The sequence below is a fragment of the Salmo salar genome, unplaced genomic scaffold (genome assembly GCF_905237065.1).
Source record: "Salmo salar unplaced genomic scaffold, Ssal_v3.1, whole genome shotgun sequence".
NCBI classification, from domain to species: Eukaryota; Metazoa; Chordata; class Actinopteri; order Salmoniformes; family Salmonidae; genus Salmo; species Salmo salar.
In genome coordinates, this window is record NW_025549392.1 from 28363 (window position 1) to 56235 (window position 27873).

General features: G+C 42.9%; 1 protein-coding gene across 1 annotated transcript in view; it reads left to right on the forward strand.

The window, feature by feature from the left end:
* LOC123738259 (globoside alpha-1,3-N-acetylgalactosaminyltransferase 1-like) overlaps positions 1-14262 on the forward strand; it is a 28453-nt gene extending 14191 nt beyond the window's left edge. The window contains exons 4-6 of the mRNA XM_045713297.1: positions 10672-10704; positions 11733-11867; positions 13052-14262. Of these exons, the coding sequence (XP_045569253.1) occupies positions 10672-10704; positions 11733-11867; positions 13052-13742 (859 nt within the window). The 3' untranslated portion in view covers positions 13743-14262. The remainder of the gene's footprint in view (positions 1-10671; positions 10705-11732; positions 11868-13051) is intronic.
* The last annotated feature ends 13611 nt before the right edge of the window (positions 14263-27873 follow it).

A 27873-nucleotide genomic window follows, 5' to 3' on the forward strand; every position in this document is an offset into this window, starting at 1 on the left:
GTTAGCACATGATGTAAGCCAGCCGGACTTCTCGTCATGAACGAGGGGAAAAAATATATTTCCGTTCGTTCAAACATGTCAAACGTTGTATAGCATAAATCATTAGGGCCTTTTTTAACCAGAACATGAATAATATTCAAGGTGGACGAATGCATAGTCTTTTATAACGTATTGGAACGAGGGTACCCAACATGAAGTAGCGCCAGGTGTCTAATGGGACATCACCGTTCCATGGCTCTTGTTCGGTCAGATCTCCCTCCAGAAGACTCAAAACACTTTGTAAAGGCTGGTGACATCTAGTGGAAGCAATAGGAAGTGCCAAAATATTCCTAAACCCCTGTGTTTTTCAATGGGATAGGTTTAAAGTCAATACAACACATCAGGTATCCACTTCCTGTCAGAAAATGTCTCAGGGTTTTGCCTGCCAAATGAGTTCTGTTATACTCACAGACACCATTCAAACAGTTTTGGAAACTTTAGAGTGTTTTCTATCCATATATAATAAGTATATGCATATTCTAGTTACTGGGTAGGATTAGTAACCAGATTAAATCGGGTACATTTTTTTTATCCAGACGTGCAAATGCTGCCCCCTAGACCCAACAGGTTAACTTTTAATATAGAACACTGAAAACACAAAACAATATACAAACCTCAATCACTCTTACTTAAAGAGTCTTAACGTTACTAAATGTCACAGCCTCTGGAGAACACACCACTACCTAATTAGGCTCCTGCAACTTTTTTGCGAAATAATCTAACTTAACCTACTTTATAGCACTTTTTACAACAAACGTTTCTTTCTAATACAATATTGTAACTTTCTATGTGAAAATGCCGAGTAATAAGCGACCAAAGGACAATAAATCCACTTCGGAGGCCTACTCCCCGCCAAACAACGAGACAGACATGGCGGAAGGCACAGGTAACAACGTGACACTTACAGAACTTACCCGGGCTTTGGGAGAACTACGTGTTGCTATAGCTGAGGATCTTAAGGCTACTATTGCTGAACTGGACACTAAAATTGAGAGCACCATTCGAACGGTCGCCTCGCAGGGCCAGAGTATTGTGGACCTTGAGAAAGCCTCTGAATTCAACGCTGGTAGGATCGACGAGTTGGAGAAGCTATGCACGTCATTGCAGGATAGTGTGCAGAGGCTTTCTGTGAAAGTGGTCGACCTGGAGGGTCGATCCAGACGTCAGAACCTTCGCGTTGTTGGGCTGGCAGAGGGGATAGAGGCTGGCTCTCGCCCCACCGACTTCTTCGCCAAGCTATTGAAGGATGCAATGGGATCGGATGTTTTGGCTTCAGATCCCCAACTGGACCGTGCACATCGCGCCCTTGTCCCAGTGCCTCGACCGGGCCAACGTCCTCGCCCAGTAATCATCTGCTGTCACAGTTTCAAGACCAAGGATCTTATCCTGCGCGAGGCTCGAATGAGGGGCAACCTGTTACATAAAGGGCACCCCTTCCGTGTCTACGAGGATAATGCGTCCGATGTGGCAAAGCACCGCGCCGGCTACAGAGATGTCATGACCAAACTCTACAAACTCCATCTTCGCCCAGCCTTGCTCTTCCCTGCAAGACTAAGAATTACCCCGCCTTCCGGAGAGAAGATTTGGCTCTCCTCGATTTTGGACGCAGAGAAGTTTATCCGGGAATATACGCCAATCCCCCGTACAGGTTAGAGTGCCTTGTCATTGTGTGTTAGGGTCTGCTCATGGACTCGAACCCATACTATACCATAACGGGTGAAACCGTACTAAACGGTCTCGACAGGGCTTGCCGAACATGTAACACGCTGAGATGACCAATGGAGGGCGGTTAGAGCTCTCATTTAACGTCAGTTTCACTTTAATTCCGACTGGGTTCGTGGTGGTGCCTGTTTGGGAGGCCTTCCAGGTCTGATCATTGACACTTTCGGATGGATATACTTATGTTCCCCCATTTTTGTTTTGTTTCGTTATTTATTTTTCAATTATTACATTATTCCTATTACCATACCAGTTAGTTATTGCTTGCGGAGGTCTGGGGGTGATGGCTGGGAAGGGGCAGACGCAGACACCTGGATAGCAAGTTGATGTTTTGTGCTGTTCTGCCTTTGTCATAGCCTGGCCCGCTCTCACGATTAGATTCCCACCAGACCTCCGTGGGGCTTGTGTCTGTGTAGGTGTGCGTACATGTAATTACTATGTGTACTTTATTATTATTTTCTCTTAGCTTTTTAGTATTAGGTATGTGTATATTTTAAATTAGTGTAGATTACTATTCTGGGGTGTGTATGTAGACGTGTGTATGTGTGTGTGTGTGTGTGTGTGTGTGTACCTGTGTATATATATATTTTTTTAAATATTTATTTCTATAAGTATATATTTTTGGGTGTATGTGCATAAGTGTATGTGTGTGTGTATGTATGCACGTGTGTACGTATGTGGGTATGCGTGTATATACTTGCGCATGGGTGTGTGTAGGTAGGTATGCACGTGTGTGTGTGTGTATATATGGGCACGTGTGTGTATGTATGTATGTATGTATGTATATGTACAAGTGGGTATGTGTATGGATGGATGTATGTGTATGTGTGTGTGTATATAGGTATGTATGTATGTATGTGTGTATGTATGTATGTATGTATGTATGTATGTATGTATGTGTATATATATGTGTATGTGTATGTATGTGTATGTGTATATATATATCACTATTGTTTTTTTAGAAGGGGGAAAAAATGTATTTATTATTATTATTTTTTTTAAAAAAAATTTATTGGGGGGTACGTTCAATTTATCGAAATCCTTGTTCCCATCTCCTAACCCACAATATGTAATTGTACTGCTGTCTATCTCGGTTGCGGATGGTTTATGTTTAGACCGGCATTGCTTAGCAATGTAATCTTGTGATGCTATATCTTGCTTATCTCAGGGATTGACCCAAGATGAAGCTTAAGTGCACAATATGTTTAAGTTGCAACTTATTCTGTTTAGGTTTAATAGATGCTAATTGAACACTTTAATCACGGGAGCCTCCTCAGTTCAGATGTTAGTAGAAGTTCTAGGATAATGAGAGGTGAACGTACAGTTGGGATATTATTTTTGTTTTACCTCTTGTTCGAGGTCGCGCCGTGCTTTTTTGGCATCGGCCAGACAATGTGTTTATTATTTTTATTTTCATGTTTTTTTTCTCTCCTTTTTGTGTATGCCTGTTAAATGTGGGTTGATGGGAGGGGTAAATGTTGGGGTAAGTAGGGGAATAGGGTGGAGAGTAAAGGTGCTTGCAGGGGGGAGGGGTGGGTTGGATACTGCTCGGGTGTAGGTGCTACATATGCTGATCGTGATAGTTTGGTGCACTTTCTTACCTTTTTAGTAACTTACATGCTATGCAGGCCACCATAGGAACTACAAATGAGAGGAGGGCGGGGCTTACATTCACTTCCTGGAATGTCAAGGGTTTAAATGAACCAATTAAGAGAGGCAAGGTCCTAGCCCACTTGAAAGCACTCTCATTTACATTACATTTACATTTAAGTCATTTAGCAGACGCTCTTATCCAGAGCGACTTACAAAATGGTGCATTCACCTTATGATATCCAGTGGAACAACCACTTTACAATAGTACATCTATATCTTTTTGTTGGGGGGGTTAGAAGGGTTACTTTATCCTATCCCAGGTATTCCTTAAAGAGGTGGGGTTTCAGGTGTCTCCGGAAGGTGGTGATTGACTCCGCTGTCCTGGCGTCGTGAGGGAGCTTGTTCCACCATTGGGGTGCCAGAGCAGCGAACAGTTTTGACTGGGTTGAGCGGGAACTGTGCTTCCTCAGAGGTGGGGGGCCAGCAGGCCAGTGGTGGATGAACGCAGTGCCCTTGTTTGGGTGTAGGGCCTGATCAGAGCCTGAAGGTATGGAGGTGCCGTTCCCTTCACAGCTCCGTAGGCAATCACCATGGTCTTGTAGCGGATGCGAGCTTCAACTGGAAGCCAGTGGAGAGAGCGGAGGAGCGGGGTGACGTGAGAGAACTTGGGAAGGTTGAACACGACGGGCTGCAGCGTTCTGGATGAGTTGTAGGGGTTTAATGGCACAGGCAGGGAGCCCAGCCAACAGCGAGTTGCAGTAATCCAGACGGGAGATGACAAGTGCCTGGATTAGGACCTGCGCCGCTTCCTGTGTGAGGCAGGGTCGTACTCTGCGAATGTTGTAGAGCATGAACCTACAGGATCGGATCACCGCCTTGATGTTAGTGGAGAACGACAGGGTGTTGTCCAGGATCACGCCAAGGTTCTTAGCACTCTGGGAGGAGGACACAAGGGAGTTGTCAACCATGATGGCGAGATCATGGAACGGGCAGTCCTTCCCCGGGAGGAAGAGCAGCTCCGTCTTGCCGAGGTTCAGCTTGAGGTGGTGATCCGTCATCCACACTGATATGTCTGACAGACATGCAGAGATGCGATTCGCCGCCTGGTTATCAGAAGGGGGAAAGGAGAAGATTAATTGTGTGTCATCTGCATAGCAATGATAGGAGAGACCATGTTAGGATATGACAGAGCCAAGTGACTTGGTGTATAGCGAGAATAGGAGAGGGCCTAGAACAGAGCCCTGGGGGACACCAGTGGTGAGAGCGCATGGTGCGGAGACAGATTCTCGCCACGCCACCTGGTAGGAGCGACCTGTCAGGTAGGACGCAATCCAAGCGTGGGCCGCGCCGGAGATGCCCAACTCGGAGAGGGTGGAGAGGAGGATCTGATGGTTCACAGTATCAAAGGCAGCAGATAGGTCTAGAAGGATGAGAGCAGAGGAGAGAGAGTTAGCTTTAGCAGTGCGGAGAGCCTCCGTGACACAGAGAAGAGCAGTCTCAGTTGAATGCCCAGTCTTGAAACCTGACTGATTAGGATCAAGAAGGTAATTCTGAGAGAGATTGCAGGAGAGCTGGCCAAGGACGGCACGTTCAAGAGTTTGAGAGAAAAGAAAGAAGGGATACTGGTCTGTAGTTGTTGACATCGGAGGGATCGAGTGTAGGTTTTTTTCAGAAGGGGTGCAACTCTCGCTCTCTTGAAGACGGAAGGGACGTAGCCAGCGGTCAAGGATGAGTTGATGAGCGAGGTGAGGAAGGGGAGAAGGTCTCCGGAAATGGTCTGGAGAAGAGAGGAGGGGATAGGGTCAAGTGGGCAGGTTGTTGGGCGGCCGGCCGTCACAAGACGCGAGATTTCATCTGGAGAGAGGGGCAAAAGAGGTCAAAGCACAGGGTAGGGCAGTGTGAGCAGGACCAGCGGTGTCGTTTGACTTAGCAAACGAGGATCGGATATCGTCAACCTTCTTTTCAAAATGGTTGACGAAGTCATCCGCGGGGAGGGGGAGGAGGATTCAGGAGGGAGGAGAAGGTAGCAAAGAGCTTCCTAGGGTTAGAGGCAGATGCTTGGAATTTAGAGTGGTAGAAAGTGGCTTTAGCAGCAGAGACAGAAGAGGAGAATGTAGAGAGGAGTGAGTGAAAGCAGCTTTTATAGCTTTATAGCAGCTTTAGGGAAGGCAGACGTCTGTACATCTCATAGCAGTTAAAGCTGCTCCTCAGAAAAGGAGGAGACAAACCCTGGACAACACAAGGGTTGTCTATCAACTCTCGTCTGATATTATATTTTTGCAAGAAATATTTTTGCAAGAAACCCATCTGAAAAACAATTCTCATAACAGACTTAAATGTAAGTGGGTGGGGCAAGTGTATCACTCTAACTTCTCTGCCAAAACGAGAGGCACAGCGATTCTGGTATGGAAAGGAATTCCCTTTCAACATAAAACCACTATTGTGGACAAAGAGGGTCGTTATGTGATCGTAATAGGAGAGATCCACTCTACTTCTGTAACTCTACTTAATATCTATGGGCCAAACATTGATAACCCCTCTTTTTTCAAAAGAGTCCTTGCCCTGATTCCAGATATCTCCCATACTAACCTGGTCATTGGAGGAGACCTCAACTGTGTACTAGACCAATATTTGGATAGATCCTCTACCCGGCGAACCCCTACCTCCTATTCAAGCGAATTCTTCAATACCTACATAAAAAATGCGAACTTATTTGATATATGGAGGATCTCTAACCCTACGGGTAGGGAATACTCCTTTTACTCTCATGTTCACAATGTTTATACTCGAATTGACTACTTTTTGGTTGATGCTAAACTACTCCCCTATACCTGTAATGTGAGGTATCATGATATTATAATCTCTGACCACAGTCCACTCACCTTCTCCCTGAGATTGGGTGACATCGTACCAAACGAGAGGGTCTGGAGGTTGAATCCTCAGCTCCTCACAGAACAAACATTCTGTGAACATCTTAAAGATCAAATTACATTTTTCTTTGATACCAACGACAACACAGAGACTTCCCCAGCATTATTGTGGGAAACACTGAAGGCTTATTTGAGAGGCTGTATCATCTCCTTTCAGACTGCCAGGAGTAGGCAAAACAGAAGAGAATTGGTAGAACTGGAGGGACAAATTCACTTACTGGATAGGGAGAATGCTAGACACCCATCTAGGGAGAAACATAAAAAAATTATGTCTTTAAAATTTAAATACAATCAGATCCTCTCTGCTAAAATTGCTAAATCTTTTCTCTATGCCAAGCAAAAATATTTTGAGTTTGGTGACAAACCACACAAACTACTCGCCAGACAACTTCGTAAGAATGTGAGTGACCGTATGATTCACAAAGTTAAATCTGCATCTGGGGAATTACTCTCTTCCCCAAAGACATAAATGACAGATTCCGTCAGTTTTATGAGACTTTATATACATCTAAGGCGGATCCTAACCCCTTAATTATGCAAAACTTTTTGGAGAACTGTAATCTTCCTGCCCTGAACCAGGAAGACTCTAACTTCCTGAATAAGGAAATATCTCTTGAAGAAATTACAGAAACAATAAAATCTCTAAAGAGTGGCAAGACCCCGGGCCCAGATGGATACCCGAGTGAATTCTACAAAACATTCAGCAACATGCTCTCTCCCTACCTACACAAAATGTTGGTTCAGGCCAACGAGGATGGAGTGCTCCCATCCACTTTGGATGAGGCGTTTATCACAGTTATACATAAGAAGGGTAAGGATCCGGAAGAGGTAGGGTCATACAGACCAATATCCCTCCTTAATACAGACCAAAAGATTTTAGCAAAAACTTTGGCTAACAGGCTGAGCACCTTAATTGGCAAATTGGTCCATTCAGACCAGACCGGCTTTATCCCTAACAGAAACTCATTCTTCAATCTCAGGCGCCTATTCAACATTATGTATTCTCAGAGGTTACCTAACGTGGACCTAGCCGTTATATCTCTTGACGCTGAAAAGGCCTTTGACCAAGTTGAGTGGCCCTATCTATTCAAGGTCCTACAGAAATGTAATATTGGAGATGGGTTCATAAAGTGGATCCAGCTTTTATATAGGAACCCCTGTTCGAGAATACTCACTAACCAATCATTGTCGCCCCGATTTAACCTTCACAGAGGGACAAGGCAGGGTTGTGCGCTGTCGCCTATGCTCTTCGCCCTAATTATTGAACCTCTCGCTCAAGCGATCAGATCTCATGCAGCAATACACGGCTATAATACTAAACATACTCTAAATAAGATTTCCCTATACGCAGATGACATTCTCCTCTATGTAACAGAACCCCAAGATAGTATTCCAGCTATTCTAGAGGTGATTAATTTGTTTGGTACCTTCTCGGGATACAGAATAAATTGGAACAAGAGTGAATTAATGCCCATTCGGTTGCAAAACACCTCCTGGCTAGAACATCTTCCAGTTAAGCTATCTTCAGATAAATTTACCTACCTTGGAATTGTAGTTACCAAACAATACTCCTTACTATTTAAAGAGAATTTCCCCCTCCCTGATGCAAAAACTTAAGGCAAACATACAATTTTGGAGAACTCTCCCAATTTCTCTGCTCGGAAGAATTAATGCCATTAAAATGGTCTTCCTCCCACAACTGCTCTACCTATACCAGAACATCCCAATATTCATACCTAAATCCTTTCATAAACAACTGGACTCTATTATCAATCCTTTCATCTGGGATTATAAAACACACAGGATAGGTAAAAAACACCTCTGTAAATCCAAGATGGAAGGAGGATTGTCTCTCCCAAACTTTATATTTTACTACTGGGCCGCCAACCTCCGCGCTGTTACGTTTCTGCTGGATGACGCACTCCCGCCATCCAGCTGGCTTAGTATGGAGCGAGAGGAGTGCCACCCCTTCTCTATTGGTGCTGTGATTTTGTCACCTGTCAATCTGGAGATGTCACTTTACCGTAACAATCCTATTATACATAGCACAGTCCGAATCTGGAAGCAAATTAAAGTCCACTTTGATCTTAGACCAATATCGTTCATGCTTCCTGTTGCCAGGAATCCCTCCTTTGCCCCCTCTAACCTTGATAACACCTTTGAGCGGTGGGGAGAGTTGGGGATAAGTACCATAGGGGATTTATATATAGGGTGAACCTTTGCTTCCTTTGAATCGCTGAGGGAAACTTATAATCTTCCCAGAAGTAACTTTTTCAGATACCTACAGATTAGAGACTATGTTAGAAAATACCTCCCAACATTTGGGAATGCTAAACCTTCCACGTTTGACGGATGCATACAAATATGCCCCACCTCAGACAAACTGATATCTCGTATATATAATGCTTTTCAATCTGTTAGCGCACCCTCTACTGATGCCATTAAGGCGAAATGGGAGGAAGAACTAGGTACTGACATTTCGGTGGCAGACTGGGAAGATAGCTTGGTGTATATCCACACCTGCTCCATTAACTCCAGACATCGTCTCATACAATTCAAGGTATTACACAGATTACACTATTCCAAAACCAAACTGCATAGGATATTTCCTGGTACATCCCCTATGTGTGATAAATGTCAGGCTGAGCAGGGTACACTACTCCACTGCTTTGCCCTATGCTCTAACTTGTATGGGTATTGGTGTGGAATTTTGGGGTCCTCTCTGAAGTTCTGGAGACTTCAATAGACCCAGACCCGCTTCTGATAATCCTGGGAGTGTCCGATTCCCTAAACGGATTAACCAACTCCCAAAAACAACTCATCTCTTACAGTCTCATTTCGGCAAAAAATTAATCTTGTTGTTTTGGAAAAAGAGGGAAGCGCCCTCTACCAAATTATGGCTCAGCGAATTGGCAAACACTGTACACTTAGAAAGAATTAGATAGATTTTGAACAATAAATTATCAACATTTGATCAAATCTGGCAGCCTTTCCTCTCTTACTTGGACCAGGCGGCTCTGTGAATTTGCACTTAACGCACTCTTAATTGTCATACGGTAATCTACCTTTGGGCAGCGTGTGCTGGCCCCGCCACCCGAGCAGTTGGGAGGGGAATAGGGTGGAATAAGGGGGGATAAAGTGGGGTATAAGTGGGGGGGCTACATCGACCCTTTTTCATTTTTTTTATTATTATTATTTTTTTTCTACCTGTCCTTGTTTTGTATGTCTTGTTTTGTATTATTTGTTTTGTGCCCAGAACTCTGGGTCTTTTGGTTAATGTCTGTTCTCTTATGTTTAGATAAGAACTGTAAACTTGTCTTTTATTATACACCATTCTTGTGTATTCAATAATATATCGTATGAAAGGGACCAAGGCGCAGCGGGTTGAGTGCTCATGTTAACTTTTAATATAGAACACTGAAAACACAAAACAATATACAAACCTCAATCACTCTAACTTAAAGAGTCTTAACGTAACTAAATCTCACAGACTCTAGAGAACACACCACTACCTAATTACCAACCCCCCAAATCAGTTCTCCACAAACTTCATGTTTACGTCCAAGGGTGAAACCACGTGGATTAAAAAACTACACGGAAATTATACAAATGTTATTATCGCAACCACCCTTATAAATTTTTTTTAAAAGCAACCTAGATTAGACTGGGTTGACTGGAACGAACTACAAAAATCTCTGAAACTGGAAACACTTATCTCCCTCACTGGCTTTAAGCACCAGCTGTCAGAGCAGCTCACAGATCACTGAACCTGTACATAGCCCATCTATAATTTAGCCCAAACTACTACCTCAGCCCCTACTGTATTTATTTATTTTATTTATTTTATTTTGCTCCTTTGCACACCATTATTTCTATTTCTACTTTGCACTTTCTTCTACTACAAATCTACCATTCCAGTGTTTTACTTGCTATATTGTATTTACTTTGTCACCATGGTCTTTTTTTTGCCTTTACCTCCCATACTCACCTCATTTGCTCACATTGTACATAGACTTATTTTTCTACTCTATCATTGACTGTATGTTTGTTTTACTCCATGTGTAACTCTGTGTTGTTGTATGTTGTCAAACTGCTTTTCTTTATCTTGGCCAGATCGCAATTGTAAATGAGAACTTGTTCTGAACTTGCCTACCTGGTTAAATAAAGGTGAAACAAAACAAAATAAAAAAAATGAACTACTATCCTATTATTCAATTTTTTTATGAATTATTATCCAAAGAAAAGATATAAAAAGGTTCTCCACAGCCCAAAAAAGGTTTCCCTTATAGTGAAGTTAAAACCCCTTTTTGGTACTAGCACCTTTTTTTGAGAGAGCAATAACATCAGCCCATATCTTCATTAACTAATGAATTACGTTTTGTTCTCCCAGGCTATTGTACAAGCAGCCCAGTGTCTTGGTGGGGTGAGTAGTGTTGTTATCTTATGTTAGTTACTTATCATTGTTAACTTCCACATCAGCGTGTAGCCTAGTATACCACACATCTTTTCAAGGACCTTTATTTGAAAAACAATTGAGATAATAATCAGTACAACACATTCCAGCTTGATCTGTATATCTGTAAACATTGAGATCATGATCAGTACCACAGAGTCAGGTTTGATCTGTATATCTGTAAACATTGAGATCATAATCAGTACCACACATTCCAGCTTGATCTGTATATCTGTAAACATTGAGATCATAATCAGTACAACACATTCCAGCTTGATCTGTATATCTGTAAACATTGAGATCATAATCAGTACCACACAGTCAGGCTTGATCTGAATATCTGTAAACATTGAGATCATAATCAGTACCACACAGTGAGGCTTGATCTGTATATCTGTAAACATTGAGATCATAATCAGTACCACACAGTCAGGCTTGATCTGAATATCTGTAAACATTGAGATCATAATCAGTACAACACAGTCAGGCTTGATCTGTATATTTGTAAACATTGAGATCATAATCAATACCACACAGTCAGGCTTGATCTGAATATCTGTAAACATTGAGATCATAATCAGTACCACACAGTCAGGCTTGATCTGTATATCTGTAAACATTGAGATCATAATCAGTACAACACAGTCAGGTTTGATCTGTATATCTGTAAACATTGAGATCATAATCAGTACAACACAGTCAGGCTTGATCTGTATATCTGTAAACATTGAGATCATAATCAGTACCACAGAGTCAGGTTTGATCTGAATATCTGTAAACATTGAGATCATAATCAGTACCACACAGTCAGGCTTGATCTGAATATCTGTAAACATTGAGATCATGATCAGTACCACAGAGTCAGGTTTGATCTGTATATCTGTAAACATTGAGATCATAATCAGTACCACACAGTCAGGCTTGATCTGAATATCTGTAAACATTGAGATCATAATCAGTACCACACAGTCAGGCTTGATCTTGTTCTGTTTCTTTAGTCGTACTGATGTGGTGGCAGTCACCCCATGGTTGGCACCCATCGTCTGGGAAGGAACCTTTGACCCTGACCTCGTCGACATAATCTACAAGTCCATGAACCTCACCATAGCAACAACAGTGTTTGCCGTTGGAAAGTGAGTAGCCTACAACTTTTCCCAAATATTCAAAAGGGAAATTAAACGATCAATATTTTTACAACACTGAAACTACACAGAGTGTACAAACATTATGAACACGTGCTTTCTCCATAACAGACTGACTAGGTGAATCCAGGTGAAAGCTATGATCCCTTATTGATGTCACTTGTTAAATCCACTTCAATCAGTGTAGACGAAGGGGAGGAGACAGGTTAAAGAAGGATTGTTAAGCCTCGACACAATTGAGACATGGATTGTGTATGTGTGCCATTCCGATGGTGAATGGGCAAGACAACAAAAAAACACTCAGTGTATGAGGACATAACCAGCTAATGTCACATGGCAGGTAATACAATATCATGATGTCATGATTCACAGCTTGGCTAATATTTGAATAACTGTACTACTTTGTTTATTTCTTGGTAGACTGTAATTTCTGGTCAGAAACAGTTGAGTATGTCCTATACAGTCCAATGAAAATGACCATACTTTTACAGAGGGTTTCTGGCATCAGAATCGCAGGAGCCTGATACTGCCATTGTGCACTTGAGCAAGGCACCTTAAACCCTTATGTTATGTACAGGTAACTGACAAAATAGTGGAAAACACTAGTAAATGAGGGATACAAAGTATATTGAATGTAGGTGCTTCCACACAGGTGTGGTTTCTGAGTTAATTAAGCAATGAACATCCCATTATGCTAACGGTCATGTATAAAAAGTCTGGGCTGACCATTATTTCATTCATTCTTTTTGCTACCATGGCTATGCCCCCAGATCAACAATGCCCCCATTTACAGGGCACAAGTGGTCACCTAATGGTTTGATGAGCATGAAAACGATGTAAACCCTATGCCAGTCACCAGATCTCAATCCAAATGAGCCTGAGATAGTGTTTCCACCACCATCAACAAAACACCAAATTATCCCTCCGATAGAGTTTCAGACACTTGTAGAATCTTTGCCAAGGTGCATTAGAGCTGTTCTGGTGGCTGGTGGTGGACCAAGGTGGCTGGTGGTGGACCAAGGTGGCTGGTGGTGGCCCAATGTGGCTGGTGGTGGCCAAAGGTGGCTCGTGGTGGCCCAAGGATGCTGGTGGTGGCCCAACTCTCTATTAAGTACCCTTTATGTTGATGTTTCCTATATTTTGTCAGTTACCTGTGTGTCTTTAAATTCTGACAGATACGTCCGCTTTCTCCAAGATTTCCTGGAGACAGCAGAGAAGCACTTCATGGTCGACTTCAACGTGCGCTACTACGTTTTCACTGATCGTCCCGATGATGTTCCATCAGTGAACCTGTCCCAGGGGAGACATTTGAGTGTGATCCAGGTCCCAGGTTCAAACCGCTGGCAGGAGATATCAGCCCGGAGGATGGAGATCATTCAGACAGCCATAGAACGTCAGATCAGCAGGGAGGCCGACTACATCTTCTGTCTGGACGTGGACAGCAAGTTCCACGCTCGCTGGGGGGCCGAGTCTCTGGGCAGGCTGGTTGCTGTGATTCACCCATGGTTTTACCAGGCGACCCGTGACCTCTTCACATATGAACGGCGCCCAGCCTCGACAGCCTACATCCCCATGGATGAGGGAGACTACTACTACGCCGGGGCTGTGTTCGGAGGGTCCGTGGAGGATGTGTACACACTAACAAAGGTTTGTCGGAACCAGCTTGAAGAGGACGCGAGGAATTCCATCGAGGCTGCCTGGCAGGAGGAGAGTCACCTCAACAGGTACCTGCTTTACAACAAGCCCAGCAAGCTGTTGTCTCCAGAGTACCAGTGGGATGACAAGAAGACCAAAACCAATGAGGTCAAAGTCATTCGCTTCTCTTCTGTCATTAAAAACTATGCTGAAATTCGTCCCAATGTATAGGACTAGGAATTGGATATTCAACCGGCCGAAAAAAAAACTTTATTGATTATGGTGAATGTTAGGTTAATTTCAAGTATTGCTTCACTGAGGTTTGGGTTAAGGTTAGGGAAAGGCATAAAATGTTACATTGGGTATACAGATGTCTGGCGCCATTCATTTTCTGTTGGTGAAATACATACACTTTGTTTTATACCCTGATGAAGACAGCTTGGCTGTCGAAAGGTTCGATATTACATTTTTGCATCTGAGCTCCTAGAGTGTGCGGCTCTCCTTTATTTTCATGAAATATATACACCAACATAAAACTACTATTTTTAATGTACTATATATATCAGTCACTGTTGTAGTTTAGGGATAATAACATTCTTCATTTATAGGAAAATATATATATTTTATAACCTCATTCATCCTGTATTCTGTAGATTATCTATTGTGTATGTTGATTACTGGGAAAAATCTAAAATGTTTTTTTTTTAAATACGATTATGTGTATTTTTCTTGAAATAAATATTTAACCGCTTTCAGAATGTTTGTGTTATTTCACTACTTGTTATATTTTCTATAGCCTAACTAAAAACAACATCTCCCCTGTTACAACGATATGCGGTGTATGAGTAACAAACCAGTGGTTTAGTGGAGAAATAGGGAATGTTAAATGGATTCCATCTATAGATTTGTACATCAGACAAGACACAGTGGTGGACTGAATTTCCATTAAGAAAAACTTCAGCATAATGTCAAAGTGGACCTGGCATTCCTGTCCAGAAACAACCCCTAACCACAATACATATACTGTAAACTGTAAGAAAACACAGAAAAATACCCTTTTAAAAAGGTAATATGGAGGATTCACTTCCTTGTGTAAAAACATCCTGCCAATGTCAAGGCAAAAGGGAAAATCCTTCATTTCAAGTCATACCATCTAATCAATGTTATGTGAGGGATAATCAACCAGGGGCTATGGGTTCAATGGAAAATAATGAACAACGTGGAAGGTGTGTTCCGTGACCCGCTTGAGGATTAGATTTAACAATGTAAAAACACAATACAACCACAGATGTATAAAATCCATTTAAAATGATTGAAGATGACAAGTTAAAATTGAAAATACATAAAAACCAAATACGTACACAAAATTATAATATGAAAACAAATAGTTTCATTAATACTACATTGAACAAAAAATATCAACTCAACATGCAACAATTTAAAAGATATTACTGAGTTACAGTTCTTATAAGGAAACCAGTCAATGTAAATTCATTCATCAGGCCCTTATCTATGGATTCAACATGACTGCAAATACAGATATGCATCTGTTGGTCAAAGATAACTTTAAAAAAGGTATGGGTGTGGATCAGACAACTAGTCCGTATCTGGTGTAACCATCATTTGCCTCACACATCTCCTTCGCCTAGAGTTGGTCAGGCTGTTGATTGTGGCATGTGGAATTCTGTTGATGCAAAGCATCCCAAAACATGCTCACTGATTGACATATCTGGTGAGTGTGCAGGCCATGGAAGAATTGAGACATGCACAGCTTCCTGGAATTGTGTACAGATCCTTGCGACATGGGGCCGTGCATAATAATGCTGAAACATGAGGTGATGGCGGCGGATGAATGGCACGACAAGGGGCCTCAGGATCTTGTCAAGGTATCTCTATGCATTCAAATTACCATTGATAAAATGCAATTGTGTTCATTGTAGTTTATGCCTGCCCATACCATAACCCCCCTGCCACCGTGGGACACTCTGTTCACAACGTTGACATCAACAAACCACTTACCAATACGACACCAAACACGCTGTCTGCCATCTGCCCGGTACAGTTGAAACCAGGATTCATCTGTGAAGAGCACATTTCTCCAGCTGCCAGTGGCCATCAAAGGTGAGCATTTGTCCACTGAAGTAAGTTACAATGCCGAACTGCAGTCAGGTCAAAATACCGGCGAGGTCGACGAGCACGCAGATGAGCTCCCCTGACGCGGTTTCTGACAGTTTGAGCACAAATTCTTTGGTTGTGCAAACCCACAGTTTCATCAGCTGTCCGGGTGGCTGGTCTGAGATGATCCAGCAGGTGAAGAAGCCGGATGTGGAGCTCCTGTGCAGGGGTGGTCAGACATGTTCTACAGTTGTGAGACCTGTTGGATGTCCTGCCAAATTCTCTAAAATGACATTGGAGGTGGCTTATGGTTGAGAAGTTTACATTAAATTATCTGGCCACAGCACTGTTGGACATTCCTGCAGTCAGCATGACAATTGCATGCTCCCTCAAAACTTAAGACGTCTGTGGCTTTATGCTGTGTGACAAATCTGCACATTTTAGAGTGGCCTTTTATTGTCCCCAGCAGAATGTACACCTGTATAATGATCATGCTGTTTAATCATCTTCTTGATATGCCACACCTGTCAGGTGGATGGATTATCTTGTCAAAGGAGAAATGCTCACTAACAAGGATGCATATAAATTTGTGCACAACATGTTGAGAGAAATAAGCTTTTTGTGTGTATGGAACATTTCTGGGATCTTTGACTTTACATGTTGTGTTTATATTTTTGTTCAGAATATTATACTTTCTCTTAGCCTGTTCTGTCTTAAAACATTCCTTAAGGTTTGCCTTATAACTTAATACCTTATGGATGGATTTTGATCTGTTTTGGTACACAACTCCATTCCTCTGCACAAGTGTTAAGGAAATAGCTTTTTCCAGCCAGGCTCCTATAGTGCAGCGGTCTGATATTGGCAACACTGGCTCTGGTGTGATGGCTATGAGAGTCTGTAATGAAATTAAAATAACCAGACAGGTAACTGTCACAGGATCCAACGAAAGTGCCGCCCCTCCTCGGTCGGGCGGCGCTCGGCGGTCGTCGTTGCCGGCCTATTAGCTGCCACCGATAGTTGTTTCTGTGTCTTTTGGTTTTGTCTGTCTGTTCCGCACCTGTTTTGTGTCTGTCATTAGTGGGGGCTTATTTAGTGTGTGTTTTCAGTTGGGGTTTTGTGCGGGATTGTTTATTGTCCACTCAGGACGGTGGGACCCTGCGCCCCTACCCACACCCACTGAAGCGGGTGCCGGCGGGATCCGGATTTCACCTCCCAGGGAGTTCGATGGGACGGCCGCTGGGTGCAAGGGGTTCCTGCTCCAACTAGAACTGTACCTGGCGACCGTCCGCCCCCCTCCCTCCGACGAAGAGAGGCTGAGCGTCCTCGTCTCGTGTCTCACGGGTCGAGCCCTGGAATGGGCCAATGCGGTCTGGGATGGCCCGGGGTGACTACCCTGAGTTCACCGGTTTTCGATCATCCCCCGGAGGGCAGGGCGGCGGGTGAGCGACTATTCCTTTTGAGACAGGAGACGAGGAGAGCTCAGGATTTCGCATTGGAATTCCGGACTCTCGCCGCTGGATCGGGGTGGAACGAGCGGGCCCTGATAGACCACTATATGTGCAGCCTTCGCGAGGACGTCCGCCGGGAGCTGGCTTGTAGGGACAACACCTCCCCTCTGGACCAACTGGTGGATTTGTCCATTAGATTGGACAACCTGCTGGCTGCCCGGGGACGTTCCAGTCGGGGCCTGTTCGTTCCGCCTCCCAGTCCTCCCGCTCCACAGCCCATGGAGATTGGGGGGGCTTCATCGAGGAGGACCGGAGGGGGGGTCTCTCCTGCACCCGATATGGGCGCAGAGGACACACTGTGGACCGGTGCTGGAGAGGTCCCTCCGGGAGTTCGGAGTGTAGGCAGAGCACTACTTCGACCCCCCAGGTGAGTCCGCACCAGCCACACCCAGAGCCCCCTGTCGACCACATTTGTTTTCCTACTTTTTCCCCTCACTTCCAGTATAAGGCGCTAGTCGATTCAGGTGCAGCTGGGAGTTTTATGGACCGTGGGTTAGCTAAGAGGTTAGGGATTCCCCTGGTTCAGCTGGACCACCCCTTCCACATGCACGCCCTAGATAGTCGACCGCTAGGGTCAGGCCAAGTAGGGGAGGTCACCGTGCCACTGGTTATGCAGACGTGGGGGGGTCATGAGGAGCGTATCAGCCTGTTCCTCATTGACTCCCCAGCGTTTCCGGTGGTACTGGGAATCCCCTGGCTAGCCACACACAACCCCCAGATTTCGTGGGGGCAGAGGGCTCTGACGGGGTGGTCGAGGGAGTGCTCAGGTAGGTGCATAGGAGTTTCCATCGGTGTGACTACGGTGGAGAGTCCAGACCAAGTCTCCACCGTGCACATTCCCTCAGAGTATGCCGATTTGGCTATCGCTTTCAGTAAGATGAAAGCCACTCTATTACCCCCATCGACGAGGGGATTGTGCGATAAACCTCCAGGCCGACGCGGTTCTTTCTAGGAGTCACGTGTATCCTCTATCTCAGGAGGAGACAGTGGCTATGGATACATACGTCACTGAGTCCTTGAGACAGGGATACATTCGGCCCTCTAAGTCCCCCATCTCCTCGAGCTTCTTTTTTGTGAAGAAGAAGGAGGGAGGTCTGCGCCCGTGCATTGACTATAGAGGTCTAAATGCTATCACAGTGGGTTTCAGTTACCCGCTACCTCTCATTGCTACGGCAGTGAAGTCATTTCACGGGGCGCGCTTCTTCACGAAATTGGATCTCAGGAGTGCGTATAACCTGGTGCGTATCCGAGATGGAGACGAGTGGAAAACCGCATTTAGTACCACATCGGGCCATTATGAGTACCTCGTCATGCCGCATGGGTTAAAGAATGCTCCCACTGTCTTCCAATCCTTTGTGGACGAGGTCCTTAGGGACATGCTCGGGCAGGGTGTGGTGGTGTACATCGATGACATCCTGATCTGCTCCGCCACACGTGCCGAGCATGTGTCCCTGGTGCCTAAAGTGCTTGGGCGGCTGCTGGAGCATAACCTATACGTCAAGGCTGAGAAATGTGAGTTCTTCAAACGAGCCGTCTCATTTCTAGGATATCGCATTTCCACCTCGGGGGTGGAGGTGGAGTGTGACCGTGTGACGGCTGTGCGTAATTGGCCAACCCCAACCACTGTGAAGGAGGTGCAGCGGTTCTTGGGGTTCGCTAATTATTATCGGAGGTTTATCCGGGGTTTTGGCCAGGTGGCAGCTCCCATTACCTCACTGATGAAGGGGGGGCCGGTGCGGCTACGATGGTCAGCAGAGGCGGACAGAGCCTTCCATCGTCTGAAGGTTCTGTTTACCAATGCACCTGTCCTGGCGCATCCGGACCCCTCTTTGCCATTCATAGTGGAGGTGGACGCGTCCGAGGCTGGAGTAGGAGCTGTGCTATCGCAGCGCTCGGGCGTTCCTCCGAAGCTCCGCCCATGTGCGTTCTTTTCTAAGAAGCTGAGCCTGGCGGAGCGCAACTATGATGTCGGGGACCGGGAGCTGTTAGCCGTGGTCAGGGCTTTGACGGTGTGGAGATATTGGCTTGAGGAGGCACGTCACCCTTTTCTCATCTGGACCGACCACCGTAACCTGGAGTATATTCGGGCAGCGAGGAGACTTAAGGCACATGAAAGTTCACATGTTCTAGAAGGCATTTCTGTCCCAAAACGCATTTTGATTTAAAAACAAATACATGTTATTAGCAGTGACACGGGACTTACGCCTAGTTTCTTGAAACAAGTCACATATAAGTATTGTTGGATTTGTTTAACCTCTATGGGCTAGGTGGGACGCAAGCGTCCCACCCGTGGTGCACTCCATCAACAGCAGGTGCATTTCAAGAGCGGCAAATTTGAATCCAAATAAATGTCAAAATTCAAATTTTTCAAACATACAACTATTTTACACCCTTTGAAAGATAAACATCTCCTTAATCTAACCACGTTTTACGATTTCAAAAAGGTTTTACGGCGAAAGCATAAATTTAGAGTATGTTAGGACAGTACATTTACAAGAGTTGTGTGTAATGTTTTGTCAATTCAAAGACAGGGTCACCAAAACCATAAAACCAGCTAAAATGATGCACTAACCTTTTACAATCTCCATCAGATGACACTCCTAGGACATTATGTTAGACAATGCATGCATTTTTAGTTCTATCAAGTTCATATTTATATCCAAAAACAACGTTTTACTATGGCATTGATGTTGAGGAAATCGTTTCCCTCCAATAACCGGCAGTCAAGTCAGTACCACAAATTAAATAATTAAAATTAGAAAACATTGGTAAAATATTATATTGTCATTTAAAGAATTATAGATTTACATCTCTTGAACGCAATCAACTTGCCAGATTTAAAAATAACCTTACTGGGAAATCACACTTTGCAATAATCTGAGCACTGCGCCCAGAAAAATACGCGTTGCGATACAGACTAGACGTCATGTTGGGGAGATCTAAAATCGAAAATACTATGTAAATAATCCATTACCTTTGATTCTCTTCATCAGATGTCACTTCCAGGTATCACAGGTCCATAACGAATGTAGTTTTGTTCAAAAAAGCTCATCATTTATGTCCAAAAATCTCCGTCTTGTTAGCACATGACCTAAGCCAGCCGGACTTCTCGTCATGAACGAGGGGAAAAAAATATATTTACGTTCGTTCAAACATGTCAAACATTGTATAGCATAAATCATTAGGGCCTTTTTTAACCAGAACATGAATAATATTCAAGGTGGACGAATGCATTCTCTTTTATACCGTATTGGAACGAGGGTACCCAACATGAACTCCGCGCCAGGTGTCTAATGGGCCATCATCGTTCCATGGCTCTTGTTCGGTCAGATCTCCCTCCAGAAGACTCAAAACACTTTGTAAAGGCTGGTGACATCTAGTGGAAGCAATAGGAAGTGCCAAAATATTCCTCAGCCCCTGTGTTTTTCAATGGCATAGGTTTAAAGGTAATACAACACATCAGGTATCCACTTCCTGTCAGAATATGTCTCAGGGTTTTGCCTGCCAAATGAGTTCTGTTATACTCACAGACACCATTCAAACAGTTTTAGAAACTTTAGAGTGTTTTCTATCCATATATAATAAGTAGATGCATATTCTAGTTACTGGGTAGGATTAGTAACCAGATTAAATCGGGTACATTTTTTTTATCCAGCCGTGCAAATACTGCCCCCTAGCCCTAACAGGATAATGATAGTAATCAGCTCACCCTTAGCAAGGCATTATTGGAACATGTTGAATATGGGTCCCTCTAAATGTTCCCAAAAGTGTAAATGAAATTCCACAGAAAGACTATCTGTTCCAGGTGCTTTGCCCTTCTTCACAGATTTAAGAGCATAAAAAGGCATTTTAACGTGATAGATTTAGCCGGTGGTAATTTGTGAAATAGACAAATTCTCAGTAAAAGCGGCTGGAATGCGCTTTTAACCAATCAGCATTCAGGATTAGACCCACCCGTTGTATAAATTCATAACATTATCTCGGTGATGTTGTTGACCTTTTGCAGTTTTGTTACTTGGGTCAAGGAACAACACATTTTTGGTGAGTGTCCCTTGGACTGTTTAAAGTGGAACTGACAGCGTTTTAACTACTTTGCAGTCAAAAATATCAAATTCTCAGTTTATGCTCAGAAACCAGGTTTTAAAAATAGGTTATATTTGACTCAACATTCCATGACACACATGAAGGCATTGTTTTTGGTCGGCCAAAACATATTGCTATCACAATGTAAATTACAGCTGCCCTGGAACATTGTTCCTGCCTCCATTCGATATATACTGTTTCACTTTCAAAGACTCAATATTTTGGACAGAATTTGACAAATGTAACTAAGGCTGGGAATGTCAATACAATCAAACTAGCAAGGCCAAGGCCAGTGGTCACAAGTCAGTTAAAATGTGGCTGATAGGCTAACGTATCTATTTATGTAGCAAGCTAAAACACAGAGACTGAACTTAGCTAGATAGCTAGCTGCTAGGAGGATGTCATCGGAGGAGTGGGTGAGTGACTGAATTTTCCGGTGGCTACAGAGATGGGGATGCAGGTGTCATTTGGTTAGCTAGCAAGACATGTTAATCGTTTAGCTATTCTGAAATTGAACGACTGTTATCCAGTTAGCATATCTCTTGCGTTTTGCAAATTCACTCTTGACTATCTACTTCGATTTCAGAGCACTCTCACCAGAGCGCAAAATAACTGATGAATTTACCAATGCAACACCTGCTGAATATGACTGGTGTCAGTAAATGTAGGCAATGAAAGTAAGTTAGTCACAAACATGCTAAATAACATGCAAACAGCCTAACAAGGGTGTTTGCATTCTGGGGTGAGTCAAAAGGTCAGAGTGAGGTGTTCTCTCATTTGTGTAGCTAGCTAGCCAACTTTTATTTTTAGTTAACCTTTATTTGACTAGGCAAGTCAGTTAAGAACACATTCTTATTTACAAGGACAGCCTAGGAACAGTTTGTTAACTGCCTTGTTCAGGGGCAGATTTTTACCTTGTCAACAGATTTTTAACCTTGTCAGCTCAGGGACTTGATCCACCAACCTTTCGGTTACTGGCCCAACACTCTAACCACTAGGCTACCTGCCGCCCAACTTTGGCCAGTTAGCCTGGGTGCTTGGTTGGGACAAGCAGCAGAAGGACGAGGAGGCTACAATTCCCCGTCACTTATCAGTGCAGTTTTGACGACCAACTTGCTGAAACAGTTTGAGAGGGTTTATCTAATGTTCCTCCATTAGATTTGAGATAATCTTGCTCTGACTAGCATTAGTTGTTGATCTTGTTGTCGATGTGCATATTGGAAAAGATAGCCTACCTTGTCATGATTGTTTGATCAACAGGACTATAAAAGTTCCCAAATGTAAGAGGACTCCCATGGTATTTACATATTAACAGAAATCCATTCAGGTGTATTTTGTGGCTTTTGGTGAATGTGTTCTATTGATCTAAAGTCGCTCTGTTGCTACTTCCTGTAAACACACAATCCAGTTCATAGTGAATAATGACAGGTCCTACTTCCTGTTAACACACAGTCCAGTTCAAAGTGAATGATGGCAGGCCCTACTGCCTGTTAAAACACAGTCCAGTTCATAGTGAATGATGGCAGGCCCTACTGCCTGTAAACACAGTCCAGTTCATAGTGAATGATGACAGGCCTGTGTGCAAATGGCATGTTTGTATATAGTCCTACTGTAGTTCTGATTGGCTATGGTGCACCAGTCTGCATAGACTCTGGTCCTAGACAAGAAAGATGGTTTATTTACTGCAGTGTCTATTAAATTGTCCAAACGCAAGGCCACTTTCCCACTCTATATTGCTATGGAATTTTCACAAATGACTTACTATACATAATTCCCAAACATTCTATGAATTTATGAAACCGTGAAAATTACCAAATCTAAGTGCTCTCTTGTCAGAAATTCCTGGGTTGTAAATGAACAGATTTTAATATGATTTCATGTTTCTAAAACGCAGTCAGTTCCATTTTAAACCCAGGAAGCAGCCTTTTAATTTGACATTCACCAGCTTTTCAAGCTTAATACTGTCAAAATATATATGGGAATTAGCTTCCAAAGAATGGAGTTTCTCTGAGCAACTATCGTCATTACTGCCGTCACGACCTTTATGTACTTCCAAATAAGGTCTGAATAAAAAGATGCAAGCAACTAAAAAAATGCCTTGTCTGGAAAGAATCTATATTACGTTCTGGGTAGAGAAGGTGGAATGTTATTACGTTCTGGGTAGGGCAGGTGGAAAATTATTACGTTCTGGGTAGGGCAGGTGGAATATTATTACGTTCTGGGTAGGGCAGGTGGAATATTATTACGTTCTGGGTAGGGCAGGTGGAATATTATTACGTTCTGGGTAGGGCAGGTGGAATATTATTACGTTCTGGGTCGGGCAGGTGGAATATTATTACGTTCTGGGTAGAGCAGGTGGAATATTATTACGTTCTGGGTAGAGCAGGTGGAATATTATTACGTTCCGGGTAGGGCAGGTGGAATATTATTACGTTCTGGGTAGGGCAGGTGGAATATTATTACGTTCCGGGTAGGGCAGGTGAATTAACTGATTAGATTTTATGTTCCTACACTGTGGTAGGTGATAAAACTGAGATCTTCTTTAATTACGAGATGCTCATGCCTCTGCTCTACCATTAGGAATCGTTGTCACAAAGGCGACAAGCTTAGGTCCAATATAAGCCAATAGAAACGATATCTGGCCATCCAGAAATACGACAATACAAATGTATTTCCCCAATGTAGCGATTGTGTGGTTTTCGTGACGTTGTCAACTAACCCTAACTATTTGACCGATGTTTGCTGCTCCTCTTTCCTCTTGTATTTCAGCTAGCTATGGCCAGCCTGTCCAACTACGCTGTGCGTATGACATGTCTCAGCGCATGTATGTGATAAAGGAATTTATATGTTTAAAGATAATGACTAAAGTATTCCACCCTGAAACCATATAACTGTTGTGTAAATGTATGTGAGACTGTTTCTGCTTGGAATAGATTAGCACGTTGTGAAAAAAGTGCCCAAAGGTGGCAGGAGCTAAAATATTTCTTGATTATTATGTCCACGATAATACATTTAACATAACCCCAATGATAGGTTTCAGTCCGTGAATGTAGGACATGTAAGATGTGTTGTTTTTGACTATGTTCCCCGCTGGTGTGCACTCAGAATGGTGTGTCGTTGGGTCAAAGGAGAGATGAGGAGATGCAGCACTTGTACACTGAACAAAAATATAAACGCAACATGTAAGGTGTTGGTTCCATGAGCTGAAATAAAAGATCCCAGAAATGTTCCATATGCACAAAAAGCTTATTTCTCTCCAATGCTAGACTCAAATGTGGTTACATCCCTGTTAGTGAGCAGTTCTCCTTTACCGAGATTACACATCTACCTGACAGGAGTGGCATATCAAGAAGCTGATTAAACAGAATGATCGTTACACAGGTGCACCTTGTGCTGGGGACAATAAAAGGCCACTATAAATTGTGCAGTTTTGTTACACAACACAATGCCACAGATGTCTCAAGTTTTGAGGGGGCGTGCAATTGGCATGTTGACTGCTGGAATGTCCACCAGAGCAGTTGCCAGAGAATTTAATGTTTATTTCTCTTCCATAAGCCACCAACTGGCCTCACTACCGCACAACAATGTGTATGGTGTTATGTGTGCAAGCGGTTTGCTGATGTCAACGTTGTTAACAAAGTGCCCAAAGGTGGCAGTTGGGTTATGGTATGTGTAGGTATAAGCTACGGACAGTGAAAACAATTGCATTTTATCAAAGGCAATTTAAATGCACAGAGGTTCCCTGACAAAATCCTGAGGCCCATTGTTGTGCCATTCAGCCGCCGCCATCACCTCATGTTTCAGCATGATAATGCACGGCCCCATGTCACAAGGATCTGTACACAATTCCTGGAAGCTGAAATTGTCCCAGTTCATCCATGGCCTGCATACTCACCAGACATGTCACCCGTTGAGCATGTTTGGGATGCTCTGGATTGACATGTGTAACAGATGTTAAACGTACTCTCCTTGTGTTGTGTTTTGTTCAAATAAATCACCCCAGCCAGTGGTCCCAGTTGAGCATTATTTATTATCTGTTGTTAAATAGGAAACAGCATGTTAGTTGTGCCGGGCTTAATGATGTTGATGGCTGTCGATGGTAAAATCTGTAGCATGAAAACAACTGTGTTAGCAGTGGGCTTATGTGACCATTACATCGGTGCATGCTAGCATGCTAGCTAACACACTTATATACAGCAATCATATACCAAAGAACATCCCAGAAAGCCCCTCAATCCCTAACAGGTACCATATACCCACACATGTATAAATCAGCAATGTACAGCAAACTTGTAAACAAAATGTTAAAATGCACCAATAGAAAACCAGTATTCAGAACGTGACCCCTTGCATCACATTTTCATACTGGCGAGACCTGACGTTCGCCATCTCCCCTAATCTGCAAGTGGGGCCAATAACAACACGCCTTATTGTCATCGGAATTGAACCAACCAATAAGAATGCTTGAACATTAAATACACCTTTCTTTAAAGGCAAGTGGCAACACAACCAGCCCTGTTACACGTCACCCATTGAGCATTTTTGGGATGCTCTGGATCAATGTGTACGACAGCATGTTCCAGTTCCCACCACTATCCAGCGTCTTCGCACAGCCATTGATTAGGGACAAATTTCTTTCTTTCAATTGACTGATGTCCTTATATGAACTGCAATGTAATGTAGATATTCTTGCATGTTGCGTTTTATATTTTTGTTCTGTGAAATTGTGGATCCTAATAAATAATATAAATATTTATTATTAAATATGAGGCTATCATATTTGACCTTACTTGACTCCATAAAGTCACGGGGTCTAAATACTTTCCAAATGCACTGTACTGCTCTGTTCTGTGCTAGCTCTGGTCATGGGCAAAGCTAGCTAGGTTTGGCTCACACTAGCTCTGGTCCTGGGCATAGCTAGCTGGGTCTGGCTCACACTACCTCTGGTCCTGTGCATCGCTATCTAGGTTTGGCTCACACTAGCTCTGGTCCTGGGCGTAGCTAGCTGGGTCTGGCTCACACTAGCTCTGGTCCTGGGCGTAGCTAGCTAGGTCTGGCTCACACTAGCTCTGGTCTGCGCTATAAATTATAAGTACATAAATGTGCATAAATCAGCATATATTACCTAGCAACAATAATTGTAACTCTTGAACTGTTCAAGTTAGATACACCAAAACAACGTTCACAGGTTCAGGCTATCCTAACTTTAAATTCTTTAAAACTTGTATCAAACATAACTATATACATTACCAATCAAGTTTGGACACACCTACTCAAATCAAATCAAAACCTAGGAAGAAACCAAGAGAGGAACCAGGCTATGAGGGGTGGCCAGTCTTCTTCTGGCTGTATGAATGAATGTATACTCATTCAAGGGTTTTCCCTTGTCAAGAGTGAGCAAAGCTGTCATCAAGGCAAACTACTGGTGGCTAAGGTGGCTACTTTGAAGAATCTCAAATATAAAATCTATTTGTTTAATTACTACATGATTCCATATGTGTTATTTCATAGTTTTGATGACTTCACTATTGTTCAACAAAGTAGATAATAGTAAAAATAAAACATTTACCTGGAATGAGTAGGTCTGTCCAAATGTTTTGACTGGTACTGTATATTTGCATACATTTCCATGAAATAACTCACCAGCAGTAAGTCTTAAACTGTTCAAGCGAGATACACTGAACCAACTTTCATATGTTCAGGCTATTTTAACTTTTCATCTACCTACCTTTTCAACTATAACCAGTCACCAGAATTACTATTGCAGACACTAATACTACTATAAGTTTTTTTCAAAACCAAACATACTTAAAACTGATTCGCTTTAAATAGTTATTTAAAACATTTAAAAAACTTCTACCATTACCACAAAATACTTTTAGAGTTAAAGCAAGTCTCATAAATTGTACTTCATGTACATTTTACCATCTATTTACTATTATTATTATTATTACTGCTGTTGAACAAATGTCCAAAAGGTTTTGTCTTTGAGAAGTTAGGAGGGATGTGATGTTCATGTTAAATGGGTGTCTGCCCCCTTTAAGAGCCCCTGAGACTGGGATAAGGGAGAGATGACCAGATAGAGAAACCTGTATTTGCAAACAAAGGACAGAATGTACATTTGATATCTGACTTTTTAACTTAAAACAAATAACTTTAACTAGGACCTAAGTTCTCGCCAAGGATTTACTTACTGGTGAAAGAGTTATTTAATATTACACTTGTTGCCAATCCATGGGAGCATCTGCTAAATGACTACATTGTAATGTAAATGTAGTGCTATGTATATTATGTAGGTTATGTATTTGTTGTGTTGTTTCCTGTTTGGTCCCAATGAAGAGTAGCTAATTAGGAATCCTAATTAATGCTAAATATGAGGCCTTATTTGACCTTATTTGGTCATATTTGACCTTATTTGACTCTACTTTCTTATTTGGATGGATACTACATGTACAAGTGGTTAGGGTTGGTTGGTAAAGGACTCTATTTTCAGGTTATTTCTGGTTTGGGTGTGGGTTACCGTGGTGATGTGTGTATATGTCCATGGAGGTACAGTTCAAAGGGCTGAGGCTCCTCCTCCTCATTTGACTAGGCGTGCTGATTAGATCCACTAGTTTCATTTGAGATATCTTCATTTGATTGGACATTGCTTCTAG